This window comes from Lissotriton vulgaris, chromosome 6 (genome assembly GCF_964263255.1).
Source record: "Lissotriton vulgaris chromosome 6, aLisVul1.2, whole genome shotgun sequence".
Taxonomy (NCBI): Eukaryota; Metazoa; Chordata; class Amphibia; order Caudata; family Salamandridae; genus Lissotriton; species Lissotriton vulgaris.
In genome coordinates, this window is record NC_141694.1 from 171,017,115 (window position 1) to 171,029,228 (window position 12,114).

General features: G+C 47.0%; 1 protein-coding gene across 1 annotated transcript in view; it reads left to right on the forward strand.

The window, feature by feature from the left end:
• Positions 1–1,047, forward strand: part of LOC147706965 (cysteine-rich venom protein-like) — a 183,847-nt gene extending 182,800 nt beyond the window's left edge. The window contains exon 7 of the mRNA XM_086925604.1: positions 914–1,047. Coding sequence (XP_086781730.1) covers positions 914–1,047 — 134 coding nt within the window. The remainder of the gene's footprint in view (positions 1–913) is intronic.
• Positions 1,048–12,114: the final 11,067 nt, after the last annotated feature.

The following is a 12,114-nucleotide window of genomic DNA, read 5'->3' on the forward strand; positions in this document are numbered from 1 at the left end:
TAAGCTGGCCTTTAATGGGCAGTATAGCCTAGTGGCTACAAATGTATTAGAACATTCCGTCCATGTGGGCAGAATACTCTAATTAGTAAAACAAAGGCCTCATTGAGTCCAAGTAGGATGAAATCCCCTTGGGCTCCCTGAGGCCTTTGTTCACAAGTGTTTTTTATGAAAGTTCAAAAGCTAACAGCAGGCGCAGGGCCACGACTGTTAGCTTTTGAACATTCTCAGCAAGAGCTGTGAAAAGTAGCTGAAGCCAGTTCTCTTTTCTCACTGGCTTAGCTGAATTGCTTTTTGTAGTTCAGCCAAGCCGGGGAGACCCATAATAAACTGAGCAGCATCCCTCTCCCTCCCTCCTTCCGATGCTCAAGTGACTCTCAGCTAGAGCGGAGGGAGGGGGAAGGCTCCAGTATGCCTGATAGCAAAACCTCTATTTTCACTTTTCTCTGCTCACTTCATGTATTTTGGCGATGCAGGGAAAGAGAAAGGCTGAGGATGTGAATTGGGACATTGAAATGTTGAGAGCAGCGGGCCTATACCAGTTCATGTAGGCCACTGCTGCTCCATTGTCTTCAATTGAGCTGTCAACATTAAAAGTCTCAAATAAATGTTACACTTTTCTTATGCATAGTGGCCTGAGGCTTTTTCACTTTAAGTCAGGCTTATTGGGGGAATAGCCCTCAATGGAGACAACTACTGGAGGTGGAACCAGAAGATCACGGTGGGATTTGTCCACACCTCACGTTAGCTTTTGTGTCTTTTGTATGTATCTCCAATAAAATATGTCAATCCCATAAAGTCCACAGTATTGTGTGCGAGGTAAGCGTGCTTTGCATTTCGCGGAGTTCCCTTAAAAAAAAAGTATAAGCAAAAAACAAACAATATACAATTCTGACCATGTTCCTTCTCATTTCAGCAAACCCATGCAAGTATGAAGATAAGTTTGGAAACTGCATTGAAGCGAAAAGAAGGGGTCTGTGTGATTATTATGCTGCCATAAAGAGTGCATGCATGGTGTCCTGTGGCATGTGCGATGGGAAAATATGTTGATAGCCTCCTACACCGATTTAAACCATTCTCAGAATATTGCTGAGTGAAGGACTTGCTTTATTGAATTTTATGACTTGGTAAACAGTTACATGCACTAGATTTGGGGACTCATTTTAGGTTTGAAACAATAGTAAACAGGTCTGATGGTCTGGGTGATTTTTAGTATAATGTTATTATAACATTTAGTGCACAGTTCAGTTCGGATTAACGTATGTAATTACATTTATATCAACAGAAAGGGTCACCATGGGACAACATTAAAATGTATACCTTGCTTACATTGACATATACAATTTTCTACGTGTGATTTATCTGGAATGTCTTACCTAAAGTAACTATTTGTTAATGAATTTGGGGTAACCTGGGAATGGATATTTTCCTGATACTACCTATGTTAGTTGTGATGTTGAGTTAAAGAATTAATAAAGGGTGAAACCAGTACAATACCTTGTCATGGTTGTTTGTAATATCCAAGAATGATTCTTATTTTCAGAGGATGCTTGTTCCGCTAACAACTACAATTTAAATCACGCTAATTGTTTCCAGGACTCAAAGGAGGTGACTAGACTACCTTTAAAAAGTTTTGTGTTAAAATACTCATCCTCATTTATGAAAATGTTTGCATTGCTGCATGAAAACAGCAATGAAAAAAGTTGTAACTCTGCAGTCATTCTGAATCACATTGCCGATGTCCACAGTGAATATGTGACGTTATTCCACATGATATGTCTCCGCATACCATCAGAACAAATGTATAATTCTGAAAATAACATTACTCTGCATTTTTTTTAAACGAAGCAATGACAACTAAAAATCTATTTTAATATATAAATCTACATTTATCACGCATTTCTAAAGAACAAATGCTTTTACAATGAAAATAAAAGTCTTGAAATTGCTTTTTTTTAACGTTCTATCAATTTTAATCAATAAAAAAAAAATAAGGGGTGGCGTGGCCAAGATGGCGACCGGAGCAGACGCGAGTCAGTGAAGCTCCCGGCCCAGGCCCCATTAATGACCCACATATAGCGCCAAATCCTCTCATCTGTTGCTGAATCCTGCCGCTCGAAGCTTGCTGATAAGTGCCTCCGTTGATAGGACTGGAGGGCGGCGCCGGAGCCCGGGTGCCATTGTTTCCCCGAAGCCCCGTGCCTGACTTGATGCTGACGGAGCTCGAGCTCCGCGATCCCCTGAGGTGGGGTCCATGCCTCCGAGAGAGCGGGGACTAGTGGCAAGGGCATAGCGGGTCCCGGCGGCGGGCGGCATGAACACCCAGCAACATATCAACCTGAGGTGAGCGGCGGCGTAGTGCGGATCCGGACGCGACGGAAGCAGCCGCCGGGGACACCAAATCGAGGCCACGGCCTTCGGGCCTCCCTGCGGAGCAAGGCAACCAGGGACGCAGCGGCGAGGCGCAGGGCCCCAGAGAGGCCGGTGAGGGGCCCTCCAGCCACAAAGAGACAAGCGACCGCTTAGACCTCCGGACTCTGGACGACACACGGAGCAGAGCGGCGAGGTGAGGGGGGGCCCCCGCGATGTCCGCAGCCTCGGCCCAGCTGTGGATCCCGCCGAAAAGGGCACCACGTCCAGGGTGAGGTGAACACAGGCTTCGGGCATGGGGCGGCTGCGCTGGCCCCGACGCCCGGGACACCAAAATCGAGGCCCCGGCTTTCAGGCCTAACTTCAGAGGGGGGCAGCCAGAGACGCAGCGGTGGGGCGCGGGGCCCCGGAGAAGCCAGTGAAAGGCCTTCCAGCCATGGAGAGACAAGAGACCGCTTAGGGCCCCGGACACTGGCTACCACACGGAGCATAGTGGAGAGGTGAGAGGGGGGCCCCCGCGACGTCCGCAGTCTTGGCCCAGCGGCGGATTCTGCCGAAAAAGGGTGCCAAAAAGAGGGAGAGGTGAACACAGGCCTCAGGCACGGGACGGCTGAGCTAGCCCCGACCCTCGGACATTGCCTGTACCCGCAGGAGACCACACAATGAGACGGAGGCCAGCTGCGAAGCACTGAGGTGCTCCGTCTTCCACAGATAGGTGACCGCAGCTGCAGGGCCTAACTGGTCCCCACCGGAGATAGTCGGGGTGCACCCCCTGGGACTCGGGAGCCGAGGGACAAAGGCCTTCTGTGGATGGCAGCAGAGCGGCGTGGTCCTGACGGGGGTGGAAGAGAGGGAACTCCTGGTGCCCCAGCCCCACTGGACAAGCAGACATACAGCCACTCCACTTGGCAAGGCCGTGCACCCACACCATGTCGGGGACCCGGAGACAAGGCGGCCGCACTATACTGGAGATGTTAGCAATGGGGTCCAACAAAGGTGAGAAGAGTCCATCAGGGACAGCACCGGCCAAGGCTTCAAACGAGCGAGTGGACGAGGACGCTCCGATCACCAAGGCCTTCATGGAATCTCTCTTTCAATCACTGCGAGAAGACATTCAGACCCTTCGGCATGACATGGCCAGGGAACATCGGGAACTGCGGCGCAATGTAGACGGCCTGGAAGAAAGAGTAGCGGCGGTCAAAGATGGTGAGCAATCACGATGTGAGGAGGTGGCGCACCTACAACAGGAGGTGCTGCTACTGCAGGAGCAACAACTAGACTTACAGGCCCATGCGGATGACCTTGAAAACCGCTCTCGGAGGAATAATATAAGGGTCCGTCGCATGCCATCTAACCCGGAAGAGGACAATATCACTGCCTACCTGCAGGGCCTCTTTAGGGACATCCTGGGAGAGACCGCGGACTTTGCCATTCACATTGACAGGGCACATAGGGTGGGCCCTGTGCGCCGACAGACCGCTCCACCTCCACATATACTGGCTTTCCTCCCTGACTTCCCGCTGAAGGAACGCATCATGCAGGAAGCACGCCATAAGCAGCCGCTCCGCTATCGAGGACACCCAGTGGCGCTGTTTCAGGGCCTGTCGACGATCACCCTACAGAAAAGAAGATCATTCAAGGTGGCTACGACCTTCCTGAAAGACAAAGGAATCCAGTACTCTTGGGGCCACCCCTTCCGCCTTGTCTTCAAATGGAATGGAGTCCTACAACAACTACGCTCCCTGGAGGACACATGCACACTTTTGGGTATTGACTTATCGGACGACTCCGCAAGCAACTTGGGCGGAGATGACTCATCGCAGAAGAGGCCCCCCCGAACCACAGAAGAGGGCTGGCAGCGCGTACGATGATGGAAGTCACCTAAAGCTGCCCACAAGCCAGACCCAGCCTTGGTAGCGAGAGTGAGAAGCAGCCATCCAGGAAGTCTCCAAGGATACTGCAGCTCCGGAACACGACTTCTCCTTGAACTAGACGTAAGGTGGAGGGGATTTTACCTTCTTTAGCCTTCTTCTCTAGCGGGTCTGTAGGGGCCTGATGAGGGGGCTGCAAAGGTCGCCGGCGCCACGTTTCCCAATACTGACCTGACCTATGAACCTCCACGAACTTGTGACCGGTCCAGGACAATTTTGTTCTTTGGGGATTTGCCAGTTGGGGTTAGGGAGGGAGTCAGGGGGGAGTTGGGGAGGGGCTGGGGGGGGAGTCCAGAGCTCAGTTCTTGTACACGCACACTGGTCACACCTCGACACTACCCGGACCTTGCTGACCGGAGGGAATCCTTTCCATTCATTGCCCGGGATCGATTGCCAGATACCATAGACTCACTCCACCATCGCACACAACACAATGCTTAACACCTTTAAAGTAGTGACACTAAACATGAGGGGACTCAATAACCCGGTTAAACGACGAGCAATACTTTCCTCTTTGGAAAGTACACACACGGATATCTGCCTCCTCCAGGAGACGCACCTGCTGGCCCGGGATTGTCAGAGGCTTCACTCACGAGCGTTCCCGGGACAATATTTCTCCAGCGGGGCCACTAAAACTGCTGGGGTAGCACTTCTAGTAGCGAGACATTTTAAGGGGGAAGTCCTCCACAAAATAGCAGAGCTAAAGGGCAGGCTCCTAGCGTACCGCGTGGTCTTGGGAGGAGTGACTTTCACAATAGGCTCGTTGTACAGTCCCAATGAAGGTCAGGAGAAATTTCTACACACTGCCCTCACTTAAATAGCGGCGACTTTGGATAGACACATTATAATAGGCGGGGACTTGAATCTCGTGTTTGATGCAACCTTAGATCGGTCTTCCCCACGCACCTTCCATGCTAGAAGCCTCTCTACCGCATGCACTGACAGGCAACGGGACCTTGATTTACACGAACGGTGGCGGCAGGGGCACCCCGGGGAAAGAGAATACTCCCACTACTCTGCAGCACACAAATCGTACGCACGCATAGATCACTTACTAGTGATGAGTCCGGTGAGCTCTCTCACCTCATCGGTTGATATGGGAGTCATATTCTTGTCGAATCATTCCCCAGTCTCTATGACTGTGACCACCCTGCCGTCTCTCCCCTCTCCTAGAGTGTGGCGACTCCGAGACACACTCTTGCACAGACAGGACGTAGTGAAACAGGTTCAGGACTCCATTCAAGACTTCCTAAAGCACAACGCGAACTCAGATACCACGCTAGCAACCCAGTGGGCCACATTGAAAGCAGTCCTTCGGGGGGTATTCATTGCAATCTCCTCGGCCGACAACTGACTGTGACAAGAAAAAAGAGAGGAACTCGAACGCATGAACCAGAGCACAGGACCCCGATGGTCTGGAAACAGCTCAAAGTGGTGCGGGGTCACCTTGCAGCTCTCGATACTGACTGGGCAGAATATGTGGCACTGAGGCTGAGGCACACTTATTACACCGGCGGGGATCGGTGTGGATGGTTATTGGCCAATCGCCTCAGATGAACCCTACAATGTCAGAAAATGAAGGAAATCATGCGCACTAATGGGTCCACTGTATTAGAGGACGCGCAAATAGCTGAGACGTTCCGTAACTTGGTACCTGAACTCGGTCACACTCCCGCCTCTAGCACCAGAACAGTCGGAATGGCTAGAGAGGGACATCCACATTGAGGAGGTGGTCGCTGCAATCGCACGTCTCAAGGTGGGAAAAGCACCTGGGCCAGACAGCTATTCCTCCTCCTTTTACAAGACCTTCTGCACCACCTGGATCCATTGCTCACCCGCCTATTTAATTCATTCGCGGATCCAGGAGCCATACCACCGGATCTCCTGCGTGCTTCTATTTCGGTCATCCCAAAAACCAGGGAAGGACAGAACTAAATGCGGGGCATATCGACCAATTTCCCTCCTTAATGTTGATCTCAAATTATACACTAGCATCCTTGCGACGCGTCTAGCTGCCCATCTGCCAGGCAAAGTGGACCCCGATCAAGCGGGCTTTATCCCTGACCGGCAGACAGTTGACCACACGAGGAGAGTAGTTCACCTAATTGAAAAAGCTTCCCGAATACCGGGGGAATACATGATATTGGCGGTCGACCCTGAGAAAGCGTTCGACCGTGTTCACTGGCCCTACCTGGAAATGGTACTAGCTAAGTTCGGGATAGGAGAGAAATTTCGATCCCTAATCTTCAACTGCTACGGCGCACCCTCGGCAGTAGTGAGAGTTAATGGCTACACATCGACCGCATTCCTTATCGAGAGGGGGACGAGACAGGGGTGCCCACTGTCACCACTCCTCTTCGCCCTCTACATGGATCTCTTCGTTTATCTGATCCAGCACTGTCGGGATGCTCTTGGCATCGAATTCGGCAGTGATCTTCATACCATTAGCCTCTATGCGGATGATGGCCTACTTACCCTGGATCATCCGCGTACAGCGCTACCGGCGATCGTTGATGAGCTTGCGGCGTTCGCTACGGTGTCTGGATTTAAGATGAACACAGACAAATCTATTGCCTTGGACCTGTCCCTTACAGCCTCGACACGTGCTTATCTGCAGACCCTTCTACCTATTCAATGGGCTACAGACACAGTTCCGTACTTGGGAATTCAGCTAGCTCCGACCCTGACCAGAATGGTCACAGCCAACTACACTACTCTGCGCACTCGCATTAGAGGAGAGGTCGAACGGTGGAGACATCTTCCCCTATCTTGGCTGGGTCGCATAGCTGTGGTTAAGATGACCATCCTGCTGCAAATTTCATATCTCTTTCATGCCCTACCATTTCGGCCTAATCGGACCTAGCTCAATTTATTTGGCAAGGTCGGAAGCCCGTGTTGAAGAGAACACTCGCCACTTTGGCTCCTGAGGAAGGAGGTTTGGGTGTTCCTGACCGGTATAAATACTACCAAGCAGCAAAATTGCGCTATTTGGTGGAGTGGAGCAAGTGGGAGTCCGACAAACACTGGCTCTTTCAGGATCAGGCAGTAGCATTGCAGGAGATACCGTTTCTACCACGAGCTTATAGGCCGGCCATCCTCTATGCGTCCCCTAGAGGTCTGGGATGCGACCAACACACTTTATGGCTTGACTACATTCCCCTCTCCACTCACGCTCCTGGTGGACAACCCCGACTTGGCCCCCGGAATGGCTAGAGGGGTCTTTGCACACTGGAGGCCGGCTGATTGCCGCTTCCTGTATCATATATACAGCTCGGAGGGGGTGCTTCCTTTCCAGCTCTTCAAGCAGGAATATAACCTCCCCAAAACGGAGCGTATGAGATATTTGCAGGTGCGTCACTGTGCGCTGCAGCCGCAAGTTCGAGAATCGGCTGATTGGAAATTTACTCCGTATGAACGGTGGCTTTTCTCACGCATTTCCGACTCCAAGCTCATTTCCGACCTTTATAAACTGATTCAGACGCCAACCACACACATCTACAATTCGGGCAGGGTACGATGGGAAAAAGAATTGGGTAGATCCCTGAGCCACAAAGAATGGGGGAACATTGCATATAGGGCTAGGCACTCAGCATACCACATGGGACTCACCGAGACGCTCACAAAAATATCACTATACCGCTATTACACCCCCGAGCGGTTATCCAAAATCGATCCTTCAAAAGATAAGCGCTGCTGGAGGGGTAATGGGCACACTGGAACCCTGATACACATCTTGTGGGAGTGCCCGCTCATCCACTCATACTGGACACACATCTTAGATGAAGTAGATGCACACTTCCAGACAGAAATACCCCGCTTTCCGGCTTATATCCTATTGGGCCTCCCCAATGCATTAACCTACCCGCTGCACTCTCGTAAGAAAAAAACCCTATATATTCCAAACCCAAGTTACACTCAATTAAGAAAAGGGGTCTTTAATTATCCATAATGTGGAAGCAACAAATAATATTTTGATCACAACATGGCCAGGATTCGCCTCAAGAAAAACGTTACAATCAGACATCTATAAGTGGCATTCATAAGGGGAAATATAGACCTCGAAATGTTAAGGCAAAGGAGCAAACAAATTGTGTACCGAATTCAGTACAAGGGAGCCGCCATCTTGAGCAGGGTAAACTGGTCCATAAACCAATACCCAATTGCATAAACATACATGTCTTCAATAAGTTTAGGCAGTCTAACCTTAGATTCACCCCTAAGACCAACAAAAACCAAATTGTTACATAAGGAATTCTTAAAAACGAGCTGAAAAGGTATAAAAAGATTTCCCAAGATTTAACAGAGGAGAGTTAGTGTCAGAGCGCAGAGCAAGACTCACCAAGGGGCTGGAACATACACGAGCATCAAGTTGTGGTCTTCTGGTTCGAAATCTTGACGCCAAAAGCACAGTATATATAGGTATCCTGATAGATTAATTAAACCAATTACTAACAATTGGATAATGATAATTGCTGAGTGGAGTACGAGAAAAAGCGCCGCCATTTTTGAACAGGAAAGATGAACTGAATCCTTAACCCTTAACATCAGACCACGTACTCACCAAGAAAACATAATTCTAAGGACCCTCCGAATATAAAAGTAATGTTCATCCTCTAACAGAACATGATTTTTATGAAACATCAGTAGGTTTAAACAAAAAAGTTAAAAAACGACAGGCGACCCGATCTTGATCTCCCGATTATGTCACGAAGTAAACAGACAGCGGCCGCCATTTTAGAATGGTCAACCCCACTATAGCCAGCACCAAAGGCTACTCGGAAAAAGATTCATTGACAGAGTTCAAAAACATATCGAAAGAAAATTAAGTTTATAACATGATAAAACGCTCCTGATATTATAATAACAAAACTGGCATAAGCGTAAGCCAATTTTATAGAATTCGAGCAAGTTGTTGGAAAGCACAATTTTAACGTAGTAAATACACCTAATGATACAGTTGAAAAGGCAATGAACGTAAAAGTATATTTTAAAGATAAATAATAAAGCTTAAGGTCAAAATGCAACCGCGCATATAACGCGATATGTGAAACGACAGGCGCCATCTTGGAGTGGTCTATGTTTGCCGATTGGAGCAACATGCAGGGATACACTCCAGTGAGTATAGACATCATTTTGGTTCTAGTGAATGTCCTGGAGGTTTTTTAGCAATACAGTGTAAAGGCATGGTAACCAATAATGTTTCGGATTTTCACAATTGGGCTTTCTTGTTTTAACTAATGTTGAGTGAAATGTTTATAAACAGCTCTGATATGATAGTTGTGTACAGAATTGAGTGTAGAGAGTACCTCTGATACATTCTATGGGGATTATTTTAACAGAGCAATAAAAGAAACTCCATGAAAGCCTGACAAAGACGGATGTGAAACTCGATATCAGACAGTTTGTTTCAAGGTATTTTTTCAAATACATGTGTCTTCCTATATAATATTTTTGTTATCTTTAGAGTCACAAACCTAAAACAAGATATTGTTTTCTCTTGTTCATTCCAACTATATATATTGGACTCCAACAGCAAGCCAGCTATGGCACTCAATGTCATGTACTACTATTGTTTTCTTTAGGGTCACAATCCTGAAATAAAATCTCTCTCTCTCTTGTTCAAACCAACTTTAGACATTGGACTCTAACAATCAGTTAGCTATGGTACTTAATGCCATGTACTGAGACAACAGAATTTTTTTGTGATCATTTTATAAAATTGACTGTATCCCTGTTTTTCTAGTTTTTCTATTTTCACTGTTGTGTTTTTAATATGAATTGTAAATGTTTTCCCATGTTTGTCAGTCACCTGTCTTTAAACTAGCGACTTGACCCCCGAACCAATCTCTGGTTCTGCTCTCTTTTCTCTGGTTTAGTGTGTCCATGTATATACAAATTGTGCAATATAATATTAATCAATTTTTGTAATATATGTTTTTGTATGTGTTTTGTATAGCCCTGAAGAAGTCCGGCAACGGACGAAACGCGTCGGCTATTTGCAACTATCAAAAAAAAAGAAAATAAAGAATAAAAACTGAATAAAAGAAATAAAATCCAAGTCACAACTCTTGTGTGTCTTATCTGAATATTTGAGAAAACTAATAACTCTGTTCATTTATATGTTTTTAATAACTGTCTTGCAACAATGTATAACTTTTGAAGGGTGCTGTCCAACTATCATAACTAGCTTTCCTGGGTGGTAGGTTGCCTATCTCCCTTAAGGCCCGTGTGGGAATCACGTGTCTGGACATAGCACCTTCTTTTCCGACACAGTAGGTATTTCAATAGTGGTGCAATTTTTTTCCTTAATTCCCAGTTCTCTTGCCTCATTTATATTTGAAGGTAGCCTTGCACACTCTGGAAACCAGTACCTATATAATCCACTTTACCTATTCTGAAGATAAATATGAATTTTAAGGATAACAGGGAAGAACTACTTGGTGACTTGTTCAACACTGAGAAGAAAAAAATAACTAGTAAATCAACATCCCTGCCTAAGACAGATGGCCTGAAGAGCAAATTTATAAGGCTCGAGAAACTCTGAAAGCAGGAGTTAGCAAAGTGGTGGGATGGGGTGACATTAAAAAAATATCTAGATAACAAACGGATCCCTAGGGGACTACGCATTCTAATTTTCCCCAATTTTGAGGACTTAGAAGGAGATCTTCTTGGCGAATGGGAGGAGGGATTACATGTTGCATCATACAAAATGATGGACATTTTGATCCACAATGCGGAAAGGAGAGGAAAAAAGCTAAGAGAAGAAATGTTTTCCCTTGAGAAGGAAATAGAGGAAACCCATCTCACAGAGACCATTACTAAAAACTACGATATTTTGAAAAAAGAATTGGCCAACTACCAACGATACTTAAAAAATAAGAAACAACCGAAGATAGAGAGGGACCGTAGGGATTATGAAAGGGGCTGTATTTTCACGTTTGCTCGTAAATATGATGACGTTACCCCTAAGCCCACAACTGTACCCCAGGTGTCTAGTAGAGCACCCAGCTCTGTGTCCAGTAGTACATCAGTATCATCAGTCACCTCACTGGAAAGTGACCCTGGTGAAGGGACGAGCTCTGGCACACTTGCACCGAATCAGACCTCTGCTTTTTTTCAAGAGGTACAACGATATCGGTTGGGAAACAAACAAAGAAACCTAAACGAAGAACCAGAAGGGGTGGCAAAAAATACCAGATCCACCACCAAAAGCCAAACTTGCGAACAACAAATGATTGAGAATATTGTGAGCCAAACCTTGGACAGTAATGATGAGAATATGACTTGTACTGACGTTAATGTGATTAACCTGTCTTCAAAACTTTTCGACGCATCTGAAAACGCTACTCTGTGTAAAGGCTTAAACATTTGCGTAACTAATAAACAAGATTTTGAAAATGTTCATCTTGATCTATTTCGTTTTGCTCGCAAACTAAAGTTAAAAAAATACTTTTTAGAACATCCGAGAGCCCCCTTACATGTTCATAATTATGTGTGTCTTTCAGAGTTTACCATTTCAGATGTTCATGCCTCTTATCTCATTGCCACTCTGTAAATGTAAATGTGGGATATTTGTAAAGCGCACTGTTACTCTAATCGAGTGTCCTGGCGCTGTAGACCGCTGGGGAACCCGTCCAGGTTTCCCTGTGAGATGGTCCCTTACTGGGTATCTCCAGGGTGAAACCAGGCATCCCTGGCGTCTGTGGGGGGCCGTTGTAGAGATGAGGCAAGCTTAATGCCCAGAGTTACCGAGTGTGTTCCCAGGTTAGAGTAGGCACTGAGGCGAGAATTATCGAGTCTGTTGACCCTTGGTCCA